Raw genomic sequence first — 27,032 nt, 5'->3', positions numbered from 1 at the left:
TCCGGCAGATATAAAGAAACATGACGTTAAACTACCAAATCAGCTAATGGCAGCTTGAGTCTAATGGGGAGCAGGCCAGAACACAAACCTTGAAAAAGCTGCTAGCAGAGAGACACATTTTGTTTCACATATTCTGGTAATGGTTATAAACACTGCTGTTTTGAACAAAATTGACTGATACAGACAAAACTATCTCTCACTGTTCTCTGTGGGAATTCTCTCTCTCTTCCCGTGAGAGGAAAACTACATTCTGGCAAGTGTTAAAATGCAGAAGCACCCTCTTTCAGAGTTTTTACAGGAAGCAAACATGAAGTCATTGATTGATATAGGACATAGAAAAGAATACAGCTCTCCACACTAGTTGGAGTCTGTTATCACCCGGTCCTAGGGATGGATGGGACGGTGTGAGTTCATTTACTTCAACTCTTACCCCAAGGTAGGATCCAGAATACCAATATAATTCTTGACAGATTTTAATCTGAAACTAAAGATCTCTAATGACAGAGATCACATAACTGCTCCAAGCAGTCTGCTCCTGTGCTTTCCTTCCCCACTGCTAGGAAATGTTCCCTGATGTCTAGCCTGACTCCTTTCTGCTCATTATTTCCATCTGTCTGCTATGAAAGCAGAAAAAGTTCACACCATTCCTCTTCACGGCTGCCTGTTACATGCTTGAAGACTTGGTGTGTACCTCTTCCCACTGTCTCCATCTCATGTCTCTTTTACTCGAGTTAAACAATCACAGTTCATTCAGTATATTCTCATATCCTGATTTTCCCACCTTCCAATTTATGTGTGCAACTGACAAAAATCCCCAAATAATTTCTAAAGAACTTTCATCTACCTAGACATTCTCCTTACAATTTATTTTTAAAGTATTGGATTTTTTTTTTCCTCTGAACATTACCTCCAATTTCTCAGGATCACTTTGATTTTCAATAATGCCCTTCAAAGAACATGAGTTTCTCCCATGTTTATTGTCACCCACAAAGGTAATAGGTAACTTTTCCATATTATCTGGGTCATTACTAAAACCATAGAAGAGTACTGGACCCAGGCAAAGCTCCAAGCAAAACTTTCTTCCAGTTTGGCAATAAACAATACCCGTGCCTTGTGAATGGTTTTCAGTAAGCTTTTTATTTACCACACCGGATGTTTCCTGAACTGTTTGCTAGCTTGCCTTAGTTTGTCCATAAAAATGTTGTGTGCAACATTCTTACTGATTATAGAATATTGTACTTACTGACTTTTCTTTCAACAAAGTGCTTTGACTGTGTTGTAGCCTGAATTCAGATGGATTTAATAAGAGCAAGTGGTATTGAACCAATGCTTGCATTTGATATGGATACTACCAGACACACAGCAACTTACACTATTATGTAGAAATAGATACCACTAGAGTTAAGTAATATCTTATGCTCCTACTGCCTTTGAGGTGCTCAGGTTGTGATTATTTGTTCCAGCAATTTTCGAGACTGACATTGAGCTGACCCATGTGTAATGACATGGGCTCTTCTTCCTTCAGAAACAGCCACTATTATTTATCCTTTTCCAGTCTTAAGATAACTGATGATGGCAGTAAAATTTCATCCAAAATTTAGAATAACAGAAGTGAGAAGATGGTTCTGGCAAGAGACAGAACTAAGATCTCAGGGCCAGACATTTCAAGTACCTTGCACTTACAGTCAAAATGAGATGTTGGAGAAGAAAAAAAGGAACAAGAGCCCTTTATGGACTTGTGTAATGGCAGATTTTAAAAACAGAACAGCAGCTCTCACTATACTTCTGGCTACATTTTCACATCTCCTCACTTGTTGTTCTGCAGGACTAAGATGCAGCTTCTAGATAATTAACAAAGCAATTTTTTAAAAACCAAACTATGGCATAATGGTAATGGCAATCATAAGTTCCACCAACTTTAATCCTAAACTCTTGGTGTACCTATGAGATGACAGCATTTGTTGATTGAACAAGTAGCAGAAAGGCCACTGAAAGACTAACTTTGCACTCTGTTTATCTTGAAAGCTTTTCACTAGGAATGGCTTTATCTAATGAAGGTATGTTCCACCTCACAATAAATTGAGGGGAAGATTACTTGATTTCTGAATAGAAACATTAATTTACACTACGGCGTAAGTTGAGATACATTATTTCATTGTGCAGATCCTACAGAATTGATAATAGCTGGTGTAAACACACTATGAATGTTACAGGAAGACCTGCAGTCAAATCTGGGAAACTTACATATGCATATGCATACACACATACCCAGAATAAAACCTGACAAAAAAGTAGTGTGGGTCTTTAAACTTCTGCTAAGTGTGCAAAATGGTCACAAACTACGTAGTGGCTTTCATGACTAGCAAAGTGAGTAACAGAATTTCCTGGTGCTACTAATGGACACCGTTGCCCTGAGATCTAGTCAGGTAAGCCCCATCAGGAAAACACTTTGGGAGAATTCATGACAAAAAGTTATGGAATAATCTTTCTTCTGTAAAACTTTACCAGGTGCTAATAAAAAAAGTTAAAATCCTGTTTTGAGGAGACAATTTGGTGACAGTAAGGAATACACTTTGTGCCCTTCCACCACAGTTAACAACAAATCCAGATATCAAGGAAAATGATGGTGATAGATTGATTACCTCCACCTTTGCTTCAGCCTGGCCTTACCTGAGCGGTTGTTCGGAGACATGCGCACGGGAGAGATGGAGGGCGTGCGGGATGAAGAGTACGGTCTTTGCCGATCCCGTTCTATTGTTGACGATGAGGCAACGAAGTGATACTGTGACCATCCATCCTGCAACACCAAGCACCGCGACAACGGTCAGTGAAAATGCCACACAGTTCCCTGCTCTAAGCAGAGTGGTTTTGTCTGGTGTTTTCACTATGGACACACCAGTAGGCTCCTGTCTTCCTCCTGCCACTGGGTGGTAAATATAGTTAGTGGTGCAGGACAGGATGTGCTGACTGTACTGACACAGCAAGATTAAAAATATATGTAGAAAGTTCTATAAAATAACACCTCGGAAAGACTCAAATAATTAACAGTGTTTTAGGCTATTTGTTTAATAGTTCTTTTTTTCCACACCTCTATTTTCAAATTGGAAATGGCATTTTGGCTTGAAATGTGTTCCATTTTATAGGGAGGTTTAGGAGGAAGTAGATTGGGAAGATTACTAGACTGCACATCTATTTAGCTTAGTTATACTAACTGCCCTTTTGTCCACATGAGAGAAAAAGAATCAATGCATTTTCCTTGTTGCAGTTTTCTCCAAGGCGTACAGAAAGAAATTCTATTCCTTAGATTTAAAACTATGTTAATGGTGACGTATTAAAAAAATTCAACAAAGTAATAAAAATACTAGAAATAGCTAGTTCAAAGATAAAAAAAGGAAAGTTTAAATAATTCATGTTTTATTCCTGCACTCTAACATAATGCAATAATCCAAAATAATGTATTTCGCATTTTTAAAACCATATTACATATAGTCTGAAACTATTATGAGAGCATAGACTGACTTTTGATAGCGTTCTTATTAAATGACAGTATTTTGAATGCCTTCAGTATTGATAGATTGCAACTGTCTTTATCAGTGCTTAATGTTAAATCTAAATCAGTGGCATTGAGATTTCCCAGTCTGACACAGCTTTAAAATGCCTACTTTCTGTTGGGCTCAGTGGAAATTGCATCAAGCACCATGTGCTAAACAAGAGTTTTGCAGTGAAATGCTGACTAAAAATAAACACTATAAAATATGGCCAAAAACCGATTGGAATGTTCCTCTTGCTTACAAAAGAATAATTCACTGTTAGGGTAGTAAAGAACATTCCCACAACTAACTCAGCAACTCCAGACATCCAGCAATGAATCCCACCCCTTCCCATGCTCTGCCTTTGCTCAAGGTATCTCTCCAACTTCATTCCATCCACAGAAACCATGGGCACCTGGCTCTCAGAAGAGATGGCTTGAAAATCTCCTTTCCACAAAACTCTTAGGAAAGAGAACTCAGCAAGACTGTGACACAGCAAGAGGAAAGAAGATGCTCATACTTCTTGTAGAGGGAAACGCTATAAACAAATTAGGACAGACACAGGTGACACCTAACTACAGGTGCCCAACGCCTGTACTCCTCATGTAATGCATTTGTACAAGCAGGGGTGTATCTCAGCTGCAATTTCAAAGACAAAAATGAGGAAGAGTGAAATCTGGGCTACGCCTTTTACAGCACAGTCAGGACTTTCCCTGGAGTCAATAGCGATGGTTTGTCCTCTATCACACATTTAGGACACTTCACTGAACTGCACCTCATATTTATTCACAGTCGTATAAGAAAACACAAGAGAGAAATCTAGCTAATTAATAAAAAATAGTAAGAGTAACTTGAAAAAAGAAATACTTGATCTTTAATACCACTTGCTTAAACCAAAATTTTCTATATATAATCTTTCCAATCTATATCCAGTCTCCAAAAAGCAGTTTCTACACAAGCCACATCCTCCCAGCTAGAGGGAGGATTCATGAGAAAGAAGAAAAACATCTCTGAAGTCCTAACTTCCTAAATCAAATTGGAAATTACTATATATAATATGTACATACATATAAAACACATGCATTTTTAAAGAAGACATAAGAGTTCATAGTTATAATGAATAGTTTAAGTCCAATAATCCTATGCAAGCATCAAGACTACAAGTGACATATAATAGCATTAATTTTTTATCTCTGGTTAACAATAACTTGTGCAGTGATTTCTCTATTACAAAACTGAAGGAGCAAACATGTGAGAAGCCTTATCCTGATGAAGAAAAATGGTTTCGTTCTTTCTCCTTCTCTGGGGTCAGAATTCCTTACCAGAAAGGTGACTATATCTCATTCTGTTGTAGTTTTCTGATTATTTATTTTCTTTTAAACAGACTGAAGAAGGGTAAGATATGAAGACGACAGACTTTAGATCTGACAAAAGCAAAAGGGATGCTTTTATTTATTACTATTTATTACTCTCTGTCTGCAAAAGTAAGAGACATCAACCATGCTTACACAGAGCAAGGTAGAAATACTTCCAGTTTTGTGGATTGTGATACATTCATGGCCAAGTACATTCTCCATTCGCACTCTTGCTTCCCTCAAGCAAAACCCTGGCATATGGTTCAGAAAAAAGTGACGAGAATCTTCCCCTAAGTCTTTCTTCCTGTTGTCTATTCCATCTGTATTGTATATATTAATACTTGCAGCCTGGTTCTGACAGGAAGTGGATGAAATAAATCCCTGACACCTGCCCTGTCCCATGGACATTGCAGGAATAGCACATGGCGCCAGTTCTGCTGTGGAGGATATCAACAGGTACTTTGTCAATGTTGCTTCCTCAGACACAGCACTGCAAGGTGCCTGAGCAGCAAGGAGCTCTGTTCGGGGTGCTGGCACTAGCAGTCTTGTCTGCAGCAGATGTTTTCCCTTCTTCTCTTCCCTGCAAATTTTCATTTTTCTCTCTGGTGACAGTAGCGCTTATAATGAGGTCTTCAAATAAATTCTGCTACAAACTCTCAAGCTGGCAAGCCAAATCAGCTCAATAAGACAAGTGAGGCAAACAATAGACTCTGAGACAAGTATTGTAGTGACTTGGCAATAGTTTTGACTAAACAAGGAATACTCCTATCACTGTATGACAAGTTTCATAGTGTTTTTCAATAGATTGAGGGCAGCTCCCAGACCTCACAGTATTTCAAAACCCTAATACTTTTAAGTCATCTATCTTTAGCTCCCTTCTGCTGCAAGGAATAAGGTTCTTTCCTTGTAAAGGTAAACAGTTTGTAAAAAATTTATTAAAACTATCCTCATCAACAATTCCAAAAGCTATTAGTGTTAAATATTGTAACTAATTTTTAAGAGCCTAAAGGGGGTATTTTCAATTTAATGGCTAGATAAATACCACCTGACATGATGGCTGCTTTCATTAGTTTGTTTCAGGTCTACTGCCTGTAATGAAATTTAATTAAATTGATTTGGGTACTTAAAGGTACAGCATACAGCAGTGCCCTGCAGAGAAGAAAGCTAACTCAAGACCAAAGTATGTGAGACTGAATTTAAGAAACCAATTTACTAGCTGCAAACATGATCTAAGAGAGGAAGAGTGAGACAAAAGGATTTGACAAATTGGAAAGCAAGTCACTGCAATTCTGTTACAGAATGGGTATATTTGTTAAAGGGCAGTAATTAATTAATAGGTGGCAACTGCACACTACAGGAGGACAGAGAACAACGAACAACCTGACTAAAGAAATACCATTATACATCCTTATCATCTCTTCTAAGGTATCTTCTACGGGGCATTTGTCTATATTTTGACTACACTGAATATATCCATCATACTATTATATCAATTATACTTCATAAAGTCCAGATGTTTAAGCTTGATCTGCAGTGACATGCTTCTGAGAATATCTTCTTGGAAAAGCTGCAGGATTAAAATTGGGATGGGAGTTGGATGATCACTGTAGAAAATGGAAGTGATACAGTAGTCTATCTGATCACCTTTTACTGGGCTTAAGGGGTGAACAGGTTGTCTTCCTGCTAAACTTTCAATCACTTTGAAAATAAATAATTTTGTCAGGCCCATGGGAAAATAATTATTTTGTCAGGGTGACTAAACTTATTGTGCCAAACACCTATTGTATGTGTCTCATGAAAATACATTTTTTTAAACTTTCTTTTCTTGATACTCTTTTTGTGTTTAAAATCTAAGGGCAAAATGGATAGCAGATTTCTTTTGTGTTTGCAAAAATTTAAAACTTGTAATGATGATTTGTGGAAGTGGATGATATCAGACACACCATTTTCTCACTTGTAGTACCATAACTGAATTAAATTAAGTGCTGATAGGAACTGACACCATGTTGTCCCAATAGGGAACCAGAGCTCCTGCCTGAAGAATTCACAGACAATAAAGAAGTGAGGTGGTCAAGGAATGTCCAGGAGTCAGGGAGGGTAGGTGCCTAACCTGGATACCTCACAGCATCCACTCAGAAAGAAAGCCCACAACAGTTCATGTGCTCATAGCCATGCAGCAAAAAGTGAAAACAAGCCCTATTCTCTGATTATGCTGATCAGCTGTGACAAGAAGACACTGACTTGAAGAGCACTGAGTGGTCTAGAAAAACTGTATGATGTATGATGGCTGTATGATGGATCAATATCTTTCAATGTGGAAGAACACAGTCTTGCTCTGACTCCTGGCCGTATGTGTTTGAACATTGTCAGGAATAGAGAAAAGCAACTTCTTGTAAGCAGAAAATTCCTACTAGAAAGAAAAAATAAAAATGATGCAACAAATCCAATAAAAAAACAGCTAATGCCTGAAAAACTACAGATAATATTGTTACCTGCCTTCCTGAAGGTTACCAGCATGCTACTCTTGTTTCAGGTCTGATCCTCTTCTGATCTGATTTAATAGAAGTTTTACAGACAACTTGAAGCACACAGGACCAGACTTGCTTCGTCATCCTACTTCCTTATCTGTAAGCCAGCTTTTTACTGGTTTAAGGATATTAACTGCAGTAATAACTGTTCCTATAATGGTTAAAAGCTGCAGAAATGTGAAGTTCTGATAGACAACCTTTTACGGGGATCAGTAACTAGACCCACTGTGGTGTTAGAAGTAGGTGACACAGCAACAAGGCAGACTGTCTGTAAGTACGTAATGTAGGATCTACCCACTTTGGAACTCAGCCAGACACTGCTCTGAGCTGCTGGTGTTGCTTCCTTTGCAAGCTAAAGCACCACTGTCAGGTTAAATTAAACATCCCGATTGGTGTGCACCAGTGTGACGCTGACTACAGCAAAAGATAAATCTGATGTGAATTAAGTCAAGGCTCATCAGACTTACACAGGCCTGGGCAATTCTTTAGTGGGAATTTGCTGTCACAACTCTAATAAGACATAGCAGAAAGTAGAAGTGGATCAAATGATCTACATAGATAGGCATATGAAAATTATATGTATGACTTGACTGTGGTGAGAAATCTGAAATGGTCACAAGGTTGGGGCGATCCACATATACATCTCATGGAGCTCTCACATTGGACTTACGAAATAATGCAGTTTTAATGTTCACCAACAATCACCCTTACTTATCATTAGGGTTTACAACCTGGAATCACATTTTCTTTTAATAAAACAGAAAGAATAAATACATTTCCCAGTGTTTCTCAACAAAGATACCAAGCCAGCTCCGTGGCAACAAGGGAGGAAGCCAACTAGTTCCCACCTACAGGACTTGGCACAACTGGAGGAAATATGAGCTGCTGAAGAAGTGATGGCGAGACAGCTGTTCTCTAAAAAAGCCCCTGCCTTGGTACTCAAAGAGTATTTACTTTGGAAGAGGGATTCTTATGGCTTCAAAAAGAAAAACTCCTGAAAAACAAACCAACTAGTTTTAGATAAACTATCTAATTTAAAACAGAAGGTGTTCTTTAATTTTTTCTTTGCATTTAAAAATTCAAATTGAATTTACAAATGAATTTACACTGTCAAATCCTATTAGCAGTAAACTAATTCCTGAAAGTATTGTTCTTTCTGGATTTGCTTGTGTTGTTTCCAGAAAAACTCAAAACCGGAAAAGAATTCCTGGGCATAGGTCTGCTGTATGATGTATTATGAATAAACATTATTTTACTGCCATCAGTTACACTTCAATTCTAATGACTATTGACATTTTTACTCCTAGGACTTTATCTTTTGCTTCCAAAGAGGTAAATCAAGATATGCTGTTCAAGAGAGGAGTAGGGATTGAGCTGGAAGATCCTTCCAGCTTACATGTGTTTGGTTTAAATCCTTCATTCTGGAGTAATTTCAGTGGCTTCAAAAGGGCTACTGACTCCAAGTGTCCTGTTTCCCCTCCTCTCCCAAGGAGTTATGAGCCAGGCACCCAAAATCAACAGACACAAAGTGAAGACATGAATCACTGAAGCTCATCTAAATTTGAAGATTTTAGTATTTGTGCTTATGGTCTCATTTCCACAGCATATGGAAGCCAGGAAATTACTTTTAAAAAGAGAAATTCATAAAGTCTGGGGGCTTTAAAAATATCACATTAATTTGGATAAAAGAGCAGGAGTTGGTAGCAGTACGAGAAGTTAGCCGAAGTGGTTAAAGGAAAACATGCCTTCTCACGATGATGATGAAGCCAGATGTTTGCTGGTTAGAGGTTATGCTGGGAGTATGACTCCTCTGTGAGCCTGTGAGGAAGGCCACTCACTCCCCCCCTGCACAGACCTAACTGGGGGGAGAGGACAGAGACTCTGCTGAGAGCCCCACGGAAGCAGTGCCATCACTTGAGCCAAGGCAAAGAGCAGCAGCAGCAGGGCCAGGCACCCTCAGCCCCCTGCCCCAGAGGCTGGGGCTGCCATGCTGCTCCACAGCTGGTGCAGCTGTGTGACACACACAGAGCTTCCTTCTCCTATCTGGTGCAGTGGGCTGGAGCTCAGCCCTTCTGGTCTTCTTACTCTGAATTTCAGTGTGCAAATGGCTTTTACTTATAAGTGACCGTTTCTGCATCCCAGACACAGCAGAAGTTCAATTGCTTAAGAAGCTGAAAGACAAATACATATTGAAATACGTATTTAGGGCAGCATGAGGCTTAAAGAAGGGCTCCTAGTCAGACAGTCATTAACTGCAGCAAAACTGTCTGGCACTGGCTGAGGATTATTAAGTTTTCTGTAGGCTCTTTGAAGTGACATTTTCAGAATTGGTGGTTAAACTCATTTTTTTCCAAAATGAGATGTATACCTCCCAGCCTCCATCTCAGCTTCTCTGAAAGCAAAGCCATTATTCTCCTACTGTCAGCATTCAACCTCAAAATAATCTACAATATTTTCTCTCCCTGTTTTTCTCTTCCATCGCAGTGCAAGGAGTACTTTAGTCTTCTGAGAGTATCAGCCATTTTTCTTCTTTTAAAATACCACAGAGATGGCATTGGTGACTTCTCTTTTTTCAAATGCACTTTTTTGGTGTGCATTGTTATCATCTTCTAATCACAGATCCTGTACCTTAATTTTACACCTTATTCCTTGATTTTAGCTATGAAGAGACACACGATAAGGGAGAGATAGTGCTAATTACTTGCCGAATCTATTCAAGTGAGAAACAGCTAGGAAACTATCCCTGGTGGTTTTATAAAGTGCAAGTCTTGGGTGTTTTAGGCAATCAGTGAAGCATTGCTTTACCTATCCATAATTAATTATTGATTTCCTGTTGTGTGACTTGCAAAGATGACAGGACCTAATCTAATGAATAAAATAGCTGTAAGAAAAGAGAATTGTATGTGAGACAAAGCATGAAGGACAAGACTCTAGATACAGCAGAGTTCATTATTCATCTTGCTGACGTTATATGCAGCCAAAAAAACCAACTTTCAAAACACTGCAATAAAATGAAATAAATTCATTTCTCAAAGCATCCCTTTACCTCTTATACAGAAATAAAATTGTTTGAATATATTTTAGAGGAAATGAAGACAGTACTTGGCCCTTCAGCTAGAATTTCTGTTCTTCTATTTTCTCCTGCATAGGGTATATAAGCTATAATTTAAATTGTTAGAATCACAAAAGAACTATTCTTGCTTGTATCTTGTAGGTAGAAGAAAACCTTGCCTGCCAGAAAATGTGTACAATAATTTTTGATTTGTATTGTCATTTTCATTCCAGTAATGCAATTCCACCTATCTTAACATGTATAAGACCTAGAAATGCAAACTCTGGCTCTTGGCCACAAAATTTCAGGGGAGAGACAGATACTACTTTATGTTCAGGGTCAGTTTCTTAAATCTACTGTCCTTTCAAAGGCTAGAAACAAATCAACACCTCTTACTTTTCATGCATTAAACCATAAAATCAACCAGATACAACTTTTCTATTATACCTATGAATGTAAAACATGAAAAACAATCATTATCAGAGTAAAATTTGCACCATTATCTCTTACAGTAAAGAACATGGCAGGACCAATGATACTGACTGTGATCAAGAGCCATTAGGACTTCGTGCTTCCCAAAGAGCAGCAGTGCAGCTGAAAACAGAGGATCATTTTATTCAAAAGTGGAGCTGACTGACATAATAGGAAGCAGTGCCCCTTGGGAAAACTTACTGGAGAAATTCATGCTGTCCTTGGTTTTAGGTCAAAAGTTCGTGCATAATACACTTAAATTAGAGAGTTAGAGATCTGAGTGATTACTGCTAAGCTGTATGAATTTAAGGATATTCTGCATTAAACATGTAGTTCACCAACACACATGGATATTAAAAATGAGAAATGCACATTATTTTTTACTGATACACCTTTAAGAGTTTCCAACTCACTAAATAAGTATTAACTCAGAAAGAACCATGCTGTTGGACCAAAGACTACTACTCTCAATTAGAGGATCCACAGCTTTCTCCAAAAGCACTCTGTACAATTAAAAGTAATAAAACCAATTCAGAAACTTCCAGTGAAACTTCTTATTTCTACTTTTTGCAGGAAGAAGTAGCTATAGCTCTTTTATCAAGACAAACTGTATCAGAAAGTAAAGGAAGTAAAACACTCAGAACAAAGCACACGTACTACAAAAGAGGCTCCTTTCAAAATATAAGGTTTCTTTCTTTTTTAAAGTCTGAAATGGCAGACATATTTAGGGCATTTTTGAATTCTGTTAGCAGTTTTAGGAAGAGAAGAAGGAAGAAATGAGAAGGACTTCCTAGCATTTTTTCCCCCCACCCATTATTAGATCACGTAGAACATCAAAGAACTGAAAGTAGGATATTGATGCAGCAGCTTAATCTTTCATTGACCTTTGGTTTAATTTACATGTACTGGCCATATTGAACAAACACTTTTGACCTCCTTATAGGACCCAGAAGAATGAGGATGATGATAGTGCAAGTACGGCAATACAGCTCAGCATCAGCAAAAGATGCCCACTGTTATGCACCAAACCATCCCAGCTCAACTATTTACCTCTGAGACAGAAATATGCTGTGATTGACACAATAATTAATTGATTTCCCGCCCCTCTGTGCTCCATCTGTGTGCAACTACTACAAGTAAAAGTTCTACTGATCTGATTCATTTGCAAAACTATAAGCAACCACCCAACACCCTCCAACATTCCTGTTCAAGTCTGCTGAGAGGGACTGAGTTTCTCACCCATACTCTTTACTGCACATCTACTTTGATCTGTGCCTGAACCTAGATATGCAAACATTAAGCATACAAGTTAATTAAATCTCACATTTTGTTCAGAATGGTAGAAATCATGTTCCTTGGGTGAATTTTGGAGAAAAATGTTGACATAAATTAAAAATAGTCTCTCTTTGCATGTATCTTTAAAACACCTTTGAAAGTCTTTAGAAAGACTTCTGGATTCTTTTCATAATTGTTCATATGAATCCAGCTAAACATTGTTTCCCATTAATTAATGTTTATATTAGTTTTAAAATACTTAATACATTATTTAAGTAGACTAAAAATGTTCCCAGTACCAAAAGACATGCAGTTAATTTTCTTGGGTCTCTCTTTTGTATTCAAATGTTAAGATCCAATTTTATTCTGAGCTACGATATTTTTGAAAAAACATGTATAGATGTGACCTATGCATAACCTTCTGGATTCTGGATGCCTCCTCATAGTTCTACCCTAAGGATATTTCAGAAACTTCAGTTACACAATTCCCTTCAGAAAGAAGGCTTTAAGTTAAAGATACTGACTCCTGGGCTGCATTTTAAATTTTCTTTTCTTTGGAGAAGTTCAAAGGATGGAGTACTTTAGAGACAGACTTTACACAAGTATGAGATTAAATTTCTCTCTTCTAAATCTGTACTTAGCAACCTTAGAGTGGACTTGAGTTTTTAAGTAAACTCATCATTCCCTTATAAGTCAGCTGGAGCTTACCATGAGACCCAGCATCAATGTGGACGATGCTTTAGTGGCACATATATATGGCTCATCCTAGAGAATTGTTTGGATAAACTTTGATTCTCTTCTCATTTGTTTAGCACCCCTTGAGTCTAGGAGATTTTGGATGACAATGGTGCCAGCTTCCATGCACTCCATAGTGATTATCTGGAAGAACTACTGCTAAATTTGGTTGTTGAATTATTGCTTGCTACAATGCTCAATTCTAGAGGGAAGTACTATCATGTCTTTAAGGCCCTCAGGGGAAAAGCAACAGTCAACTATAGCTATAGCTACTTTCTAAGCTCACAATTCAAACCATTAAGGTTTATTCCTTTACACTTCTCAAGGTCTCTTTGTCTGGACACAGAATTACAGAATCACAGAATCTCCCGAGTTAGAAGGGACTCATCAGAATCATCAAGTCCAACTCTTTCTCCTGCACAGGACCACCCCAAGAGTCACACCATGTGCTTCACAGCATTGTCCAAATGGGTTTTTGAACTCTGTCAGGCTGGTGCTGTGACCACTTCCCTGGGGAGCTGTTCCAGTGCCCAACCACCCTCTGGGTGAAAAACCTTTACGTAATATCCAACCAATGGGTATTGTGGGCATCATACTTAAAGGCAGCATCTTCTAAGTCTACTCTGTGTTGTGTTTAAAGTTTTACATCCACACAGCCCATTTATGTTTATATGTACATATAGAGATATTTACCAGCAAACATACAGATACATTGTCCAACAGACACACAAGTATTTGCAAAAAAAAGACCAAACAAATCCATTAGTTTGACTCTAATTAGGCTCAGTCATCATACCTGATTTTTTTTAAAATCTCATTCATTATCAAAATAGTACAAGTAAGGGCTGGTCTGGCTTCAGCTACACAGAACTGTTTTCATGAAAATACAATCATCAGTATTGAATTTTCAGTTCAGCCCAGACTATCTTAGGTTACTATTAATATTTTCAATATCATAATAGACATGGAAAATGTTTCAGAGAGAAACATGTAAATACTGAAACATAAATAAAGGAATGGTAGGTGATACTGCATAGTAAATAAATCTTTGCTGAGGGCATTACAAAGAATTTAACTATGTAAAATGCAAAATTATTAAAATAAATTATGATTATTAATATATAGTAAATTATGGAATCCAGAGGATAAAACATTTGAGAACATCTCCTTCTAACAACTGATATTGAAACACATGACTTGATACTCTCCCATGTGTTGTCATTGTGATATAGGTAAGAACATGAATATTTTGGATGGCAAAATATTTTCTACCCTCTTTAGGCCATGCAAAATATATTTTTTAATAGTAATCACTTTCTATCTTTCTAGTACTGTTTGAGACTGTTAATAAACTGAAAGTTACAAGGAACTACAAAAAATATTACTTGAGATGATGCATAAGCCGAGGAAATCAGAACATGTTCTACTTGACACCACAAGCAAAATGGTAATTATTAGCATTAAAATGAAATCAAAACAACATTCAGTTTGACTTAGCATTTTGTAATATTTTTCTCTTTTTAAAAATTGTTCTTCCTAAAAAAAGTAGCCAAAAGATTTCGAATGGTAGCATAGCTAGGTGAAAACAGTATGTATTTTGCCAAATGATGAGATTTTCTCTTTCTTTTTTATTTTTAAAAATTCAAGAGTGGTTTTTACATCACTTTTCCCATGTGAATACTCCTTACTACTTCTGCATATGCCAAAGAGTTTACCTCTGTACCTCAGTTAAATTTGTTTGCACAATTTCCTCTTTAGGATTCATGATTTTTCTCATGATATGTAAATTCCTACTGTATAGACAAGTAGGGTGTTATTCAAGCAGGCAATTGGCAATCAGAAAACCAGAAATGTTAAAAATTTTTCACCAAAGGTTTGAATGATTCTTAAAAACCAATCCCTGGGAAGGCTTATGCAATCAAAAGAGGAAGTAAGTAAAATGGTTAAGTTTACAAATACAGTGATGTTGCCTAGTGCCAATTATATTGAAAAAGTAGCATCAAGGTAAAAACAAAATTCCAGACTATCTTACCAATGCTCACTGAAGAGGTTTTCATGTCTCTAAGAGATAATGTGAAAAGATTATCATATTATTCTTTGCTCTGCAGCTACTACTTGTTATTTCCTGCAGAATACAAAATATGCCTTTGCTTTAATGATGAAATTCTTCATATTTGTGTGTGCATTGAGATAGGCAAACCTGTCTTACATGAACACAGGAAAGTAATATTCAGCATAAAATGTAGAATTAAGAATGCACAGACATAAATCAGTAATGACAACTTTTTCTCTAGTACTCAATCCAATGACAATTTCATGATTCAGTATTTCACAGAATTGTCATTTGACAAAAAGCCACATTTAAAATGCTCAGCTAAAGGCGAATCACATGTTCTTAAGAAAAGAAAAAAGAAAGTATGCATTTGAAGACTATAGCTTTTTTGCTATATTGGTGATAGAATCTCTATTAAAATTATTCAGATGATGCTTTCAAAAGGCTTGAGTATTTTACTTCTGCAGAAAATTTCCACATTTCCTTTATTAAAAATCAATTTAGGAATTTGCCTAGTTCCTAATTAGCAAAAGAAAGTAATGTAATATATCAGAAGATGAAATGCTGGGTGTTTTAACTATATTCCTGTTAGCTAAAGATGAAAAGGATTTACCCTAGCCTTGAAAGATATTTATGTCTGAAGTATTTAAATGAAATCTCCTCTGATGTCTTCTCTTTTCCAGGCAAACTTAGTGCAAAAAACCAAAGAAATGAAAGAAATAGCATAGCTACTATGTTCTGTGGGGCCAGGAAAAACATGTAAATTCCAATTTGCTCTAAATATGTTATCAGAGAAAATATACAGACATACATGTATGACTGTATACATATGTCTGTATATGTATAATAACATGTATACACACACACACACACATACAATACAGACATAAATGTGGTTCCTCCATGGACTTTCTAGGATGTTGTGTGTATGTAGAAGGTATATTGGTTTTGCCATAATGCCACAAAGTAATATTTTATTAAGAAAAGAAATATTAAAAGGAAAAAAAAGAACACACTTGGTTAAGGAAATGGAATTTTAGTACCTCAAGTTAAAGACTGCCTCTAACGCGCACACACAAAAAAAAAAAAAAAAAAAAAAAAAAAAAAAAAAAAGGCAGTCCTGCTAATTCTCATCAACTATAATTCTCTTAAGGAAATGTACATTATCACTCTTAACAGAGATTTTGAAAATTAGCATTTTAAGAATTTAATTGACTCTTGGACACACTGATTTTTCTACAGATGTGTTGGTTTACCTGGGATCCCCTTATTGAAATATCCAGCTATTGCTTTTTTTCTTAAGAGATGCCATTGTGCCAGAAAACAAAGCAATGTGCTTAAATAAATTTAACCTGCTATTGCAACATAGTGCTTATCAACAGCTGCCTTTCTCTTTGAAAGGTTCAGACAATCAGAGAAGAGATCAGAGAAATGCTAGAAAGATTGTTAGGGAACTGAATGTAATGCACTTGTCCCTCTCACTGGTACGTGCCGTCCTCAGAGAGAGCAGAACTCTGCACACCCTCCTTGCATGTACTCTCCTAAGTGAAGTGAGACACTTTCCATCTAGAACCTACAGGGTTCAGTGGATTAAACTGTGCAACTGAAAAACATATTCTCCAGTTAGGCTTTGTTACTTTTGATTCAAAGGTCGCCTGTAGAACTGCTCTGGGTACAAATCTCAGTATGCATGAAACACAACAATTCAAGACTGGTCAGCTGACAGCCAGAATACCTGGGTTGGGGAATAGATTCTGGTTTCTTGGCTCTGGGAGAGAGTATGCTGAGCGTGCCATGACCCAGAGTCGTGGGTTGGTGAAAATCCTCTGTCATCAGTCACACTGAAGCTTGGGGACGCCCACTGCCATAAATCAATCAATCAATCAATCAATCATTTATTAATCAGGTACTTGCATTTTCATAGTTAATACAAAAATGGGCTCTAGACAATGCCTTCTCTATAATGGTACTTTAGCTTCACATTACAGAAGGGGGTTTATCTTAAATTAATTCATCCTTTTTCTGAGAGGGTAACATTTTAATCTGAAAAAGCTTTTGCCAATTGTACAGAAATAAATTAAGCCCCGCTGAAAGATCAGCACTGCAAAGTACATATGCTCATGAACAATCTGAACACATGAATAGTTCCTTCAAGTCAAGCCACTATTTTTGAGGAATTATTATGCTCTGGATTTAGAATTTAGATCTTTAATGTAGGGTTTAAGTTCTGCACAGACCTTTTCACTAGGTAAATTTAACCTAAACCAGCTTTTGGGGGGTGTCTGACTGATAATAACCTTACCAGAAGAAAATCCAAACAATGTGTCCCAAGTCTACATGATAGCACGTTGTAATTAACATTTTTAAAAGGTGAGTAGGTATATTTTATTTAAGAAAGGACTTTAAATTCTAAAACTCCTTGACTAGGGTTTTGAAGTTTAATGCCATCAATTTTCATGGAACATTTAGTCATAAAGGACTTTCTCATAAAGTCATCTTTTTATTATTCTGAAAGTCACATGAAAAGCAAGTCTTTTTCTATATCCACACTGCCTTAACTGCTTCAAAGGCTTCGGGCAATGCTATGTATTTTTTCCAACCAATGACAGACAAGGCATCTTTAGAGTGACTCCATTAAAAGCCTATCACAAAAGTATCCCTGCTGTAAATGGCACAATATGCACTGAAGGACGACTGCCCTCAACAGCCTGCCTGGTTTCAAACATTGGGTGGTATTTTTATTCAGGCAAATGGGACAAACATTTCTAATATTCTGTGCAGAACAGAAACCTACTATAATAAATGGGAAAGAAAAATATTTTCTACAAATTCATCATGACCTCTACTTACACACTGGAAGACAGAGTAAGTGTAAACATAATGATAGAATGCAAACATATTTTGTTGGAGCCTAAGTGGTTAGGCAAAGCAAACCAATTAAGAGAAAATATATTCTTCCTGACAATTCCTCCAGCTCTTTAATACTACACACATTTAATGCTAATTGAAGCTTGTTTTTGGCTAATAAATTTTCCTTCATGTTAAGCTCATTTAGCACAACCCTTTTGCTCAAATTTCCTCATGTAATTTAACAAGCTATCTGTATTTAAGAGTAGTTGGTTATTTTCTTGAATATTGACATAGAGAAAAGTTTACCAGCTAATGGAAATTTGCTCTCTTACAGTCACATCTGTATTTTCTCAGGTGTCCCCAAATCTTCAGTGAGTGAATACCCTGGAGACTGGAGTGGGGGACAGTGAGACTGAGTCAGAAATAGGTGTCTTTAAAGAAGCAACGTAGTAGCTCCTTGCATCTTGCTTAAGTGGCTAAGCTCAAATAAGGCAGAATCTCTCTTCCTGGGTGCTGTAAGCAAATCTACACCACAGTGTTGCCAAGATACTTGAAGACGAGGCATGTACCAGGAGCTTGAAGCATAGGAACAAGCTGTGGCCTAGTTCCTGTACCTGGTTTTTCCGAAGTGTTGAGCTGCTGACCCACTCATGGGGCTTTGGGCCATGTGACCATTAAGGATATTTAAAAATCAGATTTTAAGTATTTTGGAACAGACTCATGAAAACAGAGACAGATAAATGATCATTTATGAAAATGTGTCTTGCTTGTAGAAAACAAAGAAGTTTGAAAATGATGATACTGTCTTTGGGAGACCATATTTCCTCTACTGATGAAAAATGCAATGATCACCTCCTTTCTAGAAATTAATCACATTAAATAATCTAATCACTGTCTAGATGTGACTGAACTGAACATTGTTTTCCTCTTGGAGGACTTTTTGAGATTTCTGTAACAGCTATTGCTTGTAAATTAAGCTCCTATAAGCTCTTTCATGATGAAGGACCTGCAACTTTTGGGGTGGCTGGAAACTCCTTCATTTCAAGACTAAATTAATTGCTTCCTTTTCGTCAGTCAAGTCTTCTTTTTTTTCTACAGTTTTAGGACCAGAAATACTTATGCATTTTACAACTTTTCCTTGTTGGACTGTGTTAGGATAGTGCCAAATTAACCACATCAGGAGCAAAACTTCTTTTTCCCTCAAAGCACAAGCCTACAGAGGACTATCTAATACTGTTTCCTCACTTGCATTATCTGAATGCTGTTTACTTTCTGTGTCTGTTCCATGACAGCCCAGCCTAACAAGTCTGTGTGTCCCACTAAAGCCACAATACAGCTATGACCTCAAAATCCATGTACAATGGATAGAGCCTGCCAGCGGAGGGTACAGGCTGTGGCATGGCTCTGCAAATACAGTGCATAAGACAGTGTGGACCTAAAGAGCATCCACACCAGTTCCCAGCTCTGGATTTCTGTCAGCACAGTTTATCTTTTGCCAGCTGTGGGATGTTCCTTGCAATGTTGAGTAAAATTAGGAAAATGAAAGAGGTTTTAATGTCTTTGCTGATCCAGTCATATTTGGACTAAATATACTGACTGCTACTGTACTGTATGTATTGTACTCTTTGCCCATTAACACAAAGAATAATACTTCGATTCTTTTTACCTCTTCTTACTTTATTGGGAATGCGTAGCTCTGAAATATACCACAATTCAAACTATTTGGTTACATTTTTTCTCAAACAAAAGGTAAGTGCTGCTGCTTTCACTTAAATATGATGGGATGCTTGCAATTTCCTTGTATTACAATACAAAATTGTGTCTCTGTTGGCCAATTCTTTGTAAGCAACTGTATAGATACTTCAGTACACAGAAGCAAGTTGTTGATGGTTATGCAAAGGGATTTACCTGCACTTCAAAAGTGCAAGGGCAAGATACTGCAAAGTGCTGATTGCATTACAATGCATGTTCACTCATTTTTACTGGTATATATATTTTAATGGGATAAAACAAAGATTGCATTGATCCAGTATCTTTATATTACATAAGTAGCTGACTATTAGTATAATGCAAACTTCTCTAATTTTTCTGTCATAAAACCATTGCCCTTGCTTTCCAAACAGGGGGGAAACCCAGACAGGCAGCGTAAGAGTCAGCCTATTACAGGCAAGTTTAATAAATATTATAACTTTATAAAGATTATTGGATGTATTTTAACAAAAAGGAGTATTTAAAATTAACTATCTGAACATTTTGATTAAAAGAAACCATATTTATACGAGGCTTAGCAGCATATATAATGGCATGCAATTAGCATACAAATATGTAGCAGAGACTGATCTTCATTTTAAGATTTTGTGTAGGTATTAACTAATATAGACATTAATAAAATTCTCTTCCTGAGAATACAGATGATCTGTAGGCTATGAGTGTCCTGGAAGCTACCTCTAAAGCTAGTCTGTCCTATTTTCCATATCACAAGTATGTATTTGTGGCCTTGGAAAATGCTCTTGTAAGCATGCAAGGTACTTAGTACCTGAGCATGCTTAGTATGTAAGTCCATTACCAGGCAGTCACACTGGCAGCCAACAGTGTCCCTTAGGTTAGCAGTAAACTCAGCACAAACATTATTACCTCATGCATGGAGCAACCCCAGAAACTGCTTTTCCATCACAGCATATATATACAGACAGAAAATTGGACATGAGCCAGATATTATAAGAACCTCTAAGAGATTATGGTGCAGTACAGCTCAGCCTCTACAGCACAGCCACCCACATGCACAGAAGTCAGGCTATGCACACTTCCAGTGTGTTACTGCCTTGGATCAAGAAAAGCCTACTCCCACTCATGTTTGTTCCCACCTCTTAATGGGACAGTCGAGTAGCAGCTTGTTACTTGGAACGTTTTCACATATGGTATCCCTAGGGCTGCCAAGGATGACTGCAAATACTGGAAGTGAACAATGGGAGAGACTCAATAATCATCTTCCTCACTCCTCAGACTTGACACAAGCAAGGCTGAGGCATGCAAAAGAACAGCAGTTCACACAGAAGGTCAGCTTCTGCCAGCTTGAGATTTGGTGCGTACACTTCATGTAACTAAGCTATTTTCTTGTGCAGAATACATACAACACAGACCACACCACTGTGAAGCTTCCCTGCTTCTCCACCCTTATGCCTCAGCTGTAAGTAGGGCCTGAACTGAAGATGCCACATGAAGTCTTAGCTCTCTCTGAGATTACAAATACAAATATCAATTACATAAGATGTGAAATTCCAAGCAAGAAGACATTGAAGAGCTGAATCTGCAGGCTGATACTCACGTGGAACGTAATTCAGTTTGGAAATATTCAGCAAGAATGCCCGTAAATGTTTTCGTTTACTAAGTAGACACATTTTAAAAGCTATATGGAATGTTGTTTCACAGTGTTATATTACTCTACTGCAATTCATTTTCAACAGGTTAGCAGGGCTGTGGGAATGGCATGCTACTATGGACTCAACAGACTGTCTGAAAACCAAGTCTGATGCCACTGTCTGCCGGCTGATTAGAAATGAAGCTACCAGGTTTCAGCCCAGCTCCATTTGTAGCTGGTCTCTAAGCACCACTCCTTCAGATACTCTTGTTTACAATCTCATGAGGAAATTTGGGAGCTGAAGGGCTGAAAATCTGGTAATTGCCTCAGAAAAAGGTGAGGAGGTGTAAGAAGGACTGTTTCAGTAGGAGAGCTTACATAGGTTTGTACTACGAACAGAGGATTTCACTCTCCAGGGCTGTCAGATCCAGCACCTTTTGTATGAATTTATTTTAAAATCAAATTCACACCCCCTTTTCACCACCACACATATTTTCAAAGGGCATTTTTATCTTAAAAGTAGAAATTAAGGAAAAACTAATAGCTCCAAGTATCTGAAACTTTAAGCACCATGTGAATTTCCAGTCACATAAACAAGTATTTTGGTCTGAAGTCTCTCAGCCCCCAAATTTGGATAACAGTATGAAAGATGATAAATCTAGAAAAAACCCAAGCCTTACCTTCTTGTAGAGACTTCTCAGGTCTCTGTACTGCCACATACTATTGAGGACCTGAGATGCTGCTTTCACCACTTTAGGCGAATGCCTGTTACACACATATATTAAAAAGGGAGAGAGAGAAAAAAAAACAGTGAGAAAGAGACTGTTAAGTACAGGACACCATTCATCTCAATTTTCACATGCATCACTATGGATTTAAATCCTCAAATACAGTGTGTTTCAAGCATGCCATAAGAACTTTGCTTGGCATCTTGGAGACCAATGTGTTTTTAAGCAAGGGCAATATATCTTATTTCTATAGCACTAATCAACCAGTGAGGAGCAAAACGCATGCATCTCAGTACACACAGGGATTTCTGCTGAGAGCATAGTAAGAAGAATAGGAGGTAGCAATTGGCAAAATTGTTGAGGACCCAACTGGCATTATGTACATCTAATATATGCTACAACTTTTGGCATAAAGGACAAGGAGTCAGAGCAGAATTTCTTCCTCCATAAGCTGCCAAACCTGAGGAGTGCGTTCAACTCATTAAGCTCCTCTTAGCAGTGGCCAAAAGAAACCCTAGATGGATGATGAGCACTGGTTTTGAAATGCAGAGTGAAGATGCAGAAATACAACTGATTACATGATAAAGTTATGATAAATTTCATTAGGAATCCAAATGCGGAGTTGGATTTTGCTCACGCCATTATCCTTTAATGACAGCAATACAATGTCATTTTGAAAACCATGTAACTTCACATGAGTTTTCTTTTCAGACAGGTTTTGAAAGAAGATCTAAGCTATTGTTACAATCAGTTGATGTCATATATTCTTGTTGGAATAGGTAATTAAAAAAAAAATATCGCAGAGTATTCATCTCAGTGAAGAAGGGTCAAATAGAAAAGGACCAGGAAGATAACCCAGACCATTAAGGAAGCATACATTGTGCTGGATCAAAAATACATATAAAGCAGTAGAACACTAGAAAACCTTGCAAAGGCCAAAGTCCAGAGTGAGGATTGATGGAGTTGGGGGCAGTCACCGAGGTGATTTATGTTTTACTCAGAAGAGGCATATGGATTGCACAATCAAAGAGAAACCAGAAAACCAGCAGCATAAGTTACTGCTTTGGGCAGGGGCCATGCTTTGGTTCATTCTGTGACTTCTGAGAAGGATCACTGGTTGGCTGACACTCAAGCTGGTAAAGCATTGTTATGACACCACTGATTCATTAATACAACATTTCCCTAGTAATTTATTTGATGCTTTTTTTCCACTTCTATTCCATTTCTCACCCAGAGTACAGCAGTAGGTGGGTAATTGGTGAGTAAACAGGATTTTGATAAACCCTTTCAAGCATAATTGTTTTTATTATACTTCCAGCTGTACTGGCTAGTGGGGTGCTGGTAGCATGGAGTAACCAGAAAAGTAACTGTGCCAACCACTCCGTGAGTACTGAGGAGAGGCAGGAGCTATGTGAAGCTGATATGGGTTTGGCCAATATAAATAACCTTATGAACACCAGTTCTCTCATGCGGTCATACAAGGAGAGCGTTCATGCCCTGGGTATATTCCAAAGGTTCACAGGGCCAGCCCCACACTCCTGGCACTGATACATACCAGGATGCATGGCCAGTCCAGTATCCTGCACATTCAGAAGCAGTTGCTTCATACTGGACAAAATCATTTCATATGGAAGTGTTTTACTGTATTAAAGTGAGCATGCCAGAATTTTCTATCAGTCCAACAACCAGCAATTTTGATTTTCAAACAATGAATTACCTGTAAGAAACCAAACCAAACCAATAGCACACAGTACTGACATTCCTGAAAGCTGAAAAATGGAACTTTTACTTAAGATGGGCATTTGCAGCACTATGTGTTGACAGGTTTTCTTGTTCTAAAACTGTGTAACCTGTAAAAATAATAACACAGGACTGCTGCTCAAAGCACTTGAGAGGAGGGATACATATCATGACTTGGAAGGGCAATTACTCTACCTGGGCTAAATACAATAATTAGAAATAGATGTCTTTTACAGTTATGAGGGATATTAAGACAGGGAATTATGCCCTTGGACCCTCCTAAAACTGCCCATGATACTTCAAAAATTCCAGACTCAACAGGTATCAGTATTCTTTACCAGATAATGAACAGGTAGACAAATACATTATTCTGAGAAAAGACACATTCAGCTTAAGAGAAATGGATATGAACCTGCTTGCAATGTCAGTACATTTGATCTAGAAAACGTAAATAAATTAAGTAGATTTAATAATAACAAAATGCAAATATAAATAAATTGGCAGAGCATGGGGAGCTCCCACAACTGGGATCACATACTTGGTCACACTACTACTTTTTACCCCCTAAAATTTGAATGCAAGAATGTTTCAATAATGAATTTGGTATGAAAGGGAAAGGGTGACAATAGAGGAAAAGAAATGTGATTAAATTATACTGGCAATGCTCTGATCACATAGGCGAGCATAAGTTCTCATACCAAATGTAGGGTGCATAAATCTTTCCTTCAGGTTCTGGCCTGGCTTTGTGGGGCTCTTTAAGAGCTCTGATGCTGCAGTAGGCTGTGTGATGACAGCTCCGAGCAGGTGGACTGATGGGTTTTGTACACTACAGTGAAGGCTTTTTGTTTTCAAACTGCCATAGTCCCATTGCACTATACTTCATCAGGTTGACAAATATGAGAACCAGGCTATCTGTTTTAGGCAAAAGAAGGATAAAGAGTGACTCTTCATGAAGAGTGTGTACATAGCCAAACAGACAAGATGAAACCATAGCTGTTCTGAAAATGTCACAGTTGTGTGCAAGACATTTTCTGCCTCACAAAGCAGCCTAATGCTCTCTCAGAAGCAAGCGGTCAGAAAATCCATGGATCTAATACCAAGCTGGTGGCAGGGAAAAAGGTGCTGTGAAAAGGGACAGTGACTTTACATTCTTCACTCCTAGAGCAAGAGGAGCAGAAACAGAACTGTGGTGAGGTCCTTCCTTCTAAAGGATCCCTCTACCTGCATGTCACCCCTTGTGCAGGGTGCAATCCAACTACTCTGATCCCTAATGTTTATGAGGATCTTCTGCAATTGCTTAGAATTAGGGGTTACTGTAGATAATTACTCTTCCTAAAAGTGCACACGGAGTGCACTCCCCACACTGCTGATGGCACATCAAAAATAAACCAAAGCAGAGGGAGACTTTTGGTATTGGCATTCTCTTGTCACTTGTCACCCTTCACACTGGGCATATGATTTCTGATGAAACTAAAGGATTCAACTCACGATTGCACAGAGAAGGCAAACACATTCAGGACTAGTAATAACTACTGGAGAGGTTAAAAAGGTGCAAGGTGATTTGCAAAACATACTTGTCTCCTTTACTCTTAGATATGCCAACCAGTTTCTCAATGCCGCCTGCGTCTCGTAAGGCCTTGGCATTCTCCATGTTTTTAGTGATGACTTCATGCAGAGTGCAGCAAATGGCAGTAACGGTGTCATCAGACATGGCCTTGCTCGCTGAGCTGTTGCTGTTGTTAGCGCCTGGCAGTCGGTGGACCAGATCCCTCATGGCATACTTGCCTTTGTTGAAAGAAAATGAAGGGAGAATTCAGAAGATACAGCAATAAAGGGTGACGGAGAAGTACAGGGAAAACACGCAAGACTAATAGCACCATTTGCATCACTGCACGTAATCTAATTGGATACCGATACTATTTTGGAGCAAGCCATATTTATATGATTGCACGTTCAAGCATTACACACATTATGGACTCTGTTAATACATCCACACTGCATCAGTCAGAGACTTCTGATATGGCTACCTTCACATCCTTAAGAGAATGGCACTATGCTAGTAAAGGCCAAGTATATGCATGAAGATTACCTGGATACCACAATTCACAGAACTTGGCAAGTCCTCATCGCCCACCAAACAACTCGCAACTTGTTACCATAAATTAAATGTGCATCAATTGTTAAAACCACAGCAGTGAATGCAAACCCAATGATGCTACTTGTGAAAAAGTCTTCTCTGAAGGCAAGGCTTCTTTGCTGTACAAGGTTAATTCTTTCTACATGCAGCAATTTAACTGGGTTTGTTAGTGTTTCTTAGACTGTGCTGTTCAAGTAGACACCATCTTTTCCACACATTGTTAGCTATATGCATGGTACTGACCAGAAAAGGAGCCTTTCTGACATCTATTCCGGTCTGGCATTTAGCAAGGATTTACTGAATAAAACACTAACCTCCAGAACTTAAAATCTCCTAAAATGAAAGGAATTTTTAAAATGGTCACATTGAACATTTAAAGAAAAAGAAATTCTGTCAATTACATTTGGAGTTGATGATCTTTTACAACCTAAATGATTCTAAAATTATTATTTTTTTCATGCTTAAATAAACAGATTTCTTTTTCCAAATTGCACCTGAAAGTCATGTACTGCTTGTGAAAATAATAAAAAAGCAGCTTATGAGAATTTATACATATATGTAGTGTAAATATAAATGCAAATGTAAATATATATTAATATAGGGCAGGATTAGCACCAGCACAGATACACGAGAAACCTCACATCAGTTCTAGAGGATTGCTGTTATGGTAAAATGGCTGCTCAATCCTTCAATGTGATGAAGACAAGATCAGAGATGGTGAAGACCTGATGAAGTTACTACTGAGGTCAGTGAAACAACTCTGAATCACCTTCAGTGCAGCTGTGCTAGGAATTTGCATACAGCAATCACCATGAGTGTATCATGCAGGATGAAAAGGACAGGAAAATTGGGAAATATAAACATAATTAGTAATCTAATCTACATCACATTTTGTGAATTATCAGGTATGATTATTGTATATGATATGATAATTTAATCAGATTTTTTGGATAACTCAAAAATGTTCTGATCAATTACTGTTTATGCATACTTATTAAAAATCTTATTTCTGAATTCATAAACTCAGCTGTTTGTATATATTTCAAAGTAGAGGGAAGAGGAAAATCAAATCTTCTAACTCTCAGACATTGAACCATTTTTGTTTCTCAGAATTTTGCCTAATGTGGTAGAACTGATGTGGTAGTCAGTCATTTGAACAGAATATTCATAATACAGGTAAAAACAAAAATCTCTGCACTGAACTGTTAAAGATTATCAAA

The 27,032-nt window shown here is 37.6% G+C and overlaps 1 protein-coding gene across 1 annotated transcript in view; it reads right to left on the bottom strand.

The window, feature by feature from the left end:
* The window catches only part of CTNND2 (catenin delta 2), a 656,025-nt gene that overhangs the window by 10,329 nt on the left and 618,664 nt on the right, over positions 1–27,032 (bottom strand). The window contains exons 17-19 of the mRNA XM_017738706.1: positions 25,250–25,460; positions 21,888–21,972; positions 2,671–2,797 (exon numbers count right to left, since the gene is read on the bottom strand). Of these exons, the coding sequence (XP_017594195.1) occupies positions 2,671–2,797; positions 21,888–21,972; positions 25,250–25,460 (423 nt within the window). The remainder of the gene's footprint in view (positions 1–2,670; positions 2,798–21,887; positions 21,973–25,249; positions 25,461–27,032) is intronic.

The sequence above is a fragment of the Corvus brachyrhynchos genome, unplaced genomic scaffold (assembly GCF_000691975.1).
Source record: "Corvus brachyrhynchos isolate BGI_N302 unplaced genomic scaffold, ASM69197v1 scaffold23, whole genome shotgun sequence".
Taxonomy (NCBI): domain Eukaryota; kingdom Metazoa; phylum Chordata; class Aves; order Passeriformes; family Corvidae; genus Corvus; species Corvus brachyrhynchos.
Note: the sequence above shows the minus strand (reverse complement) of the source record. Positions and strands in the feature narration are given on the sequence as shown.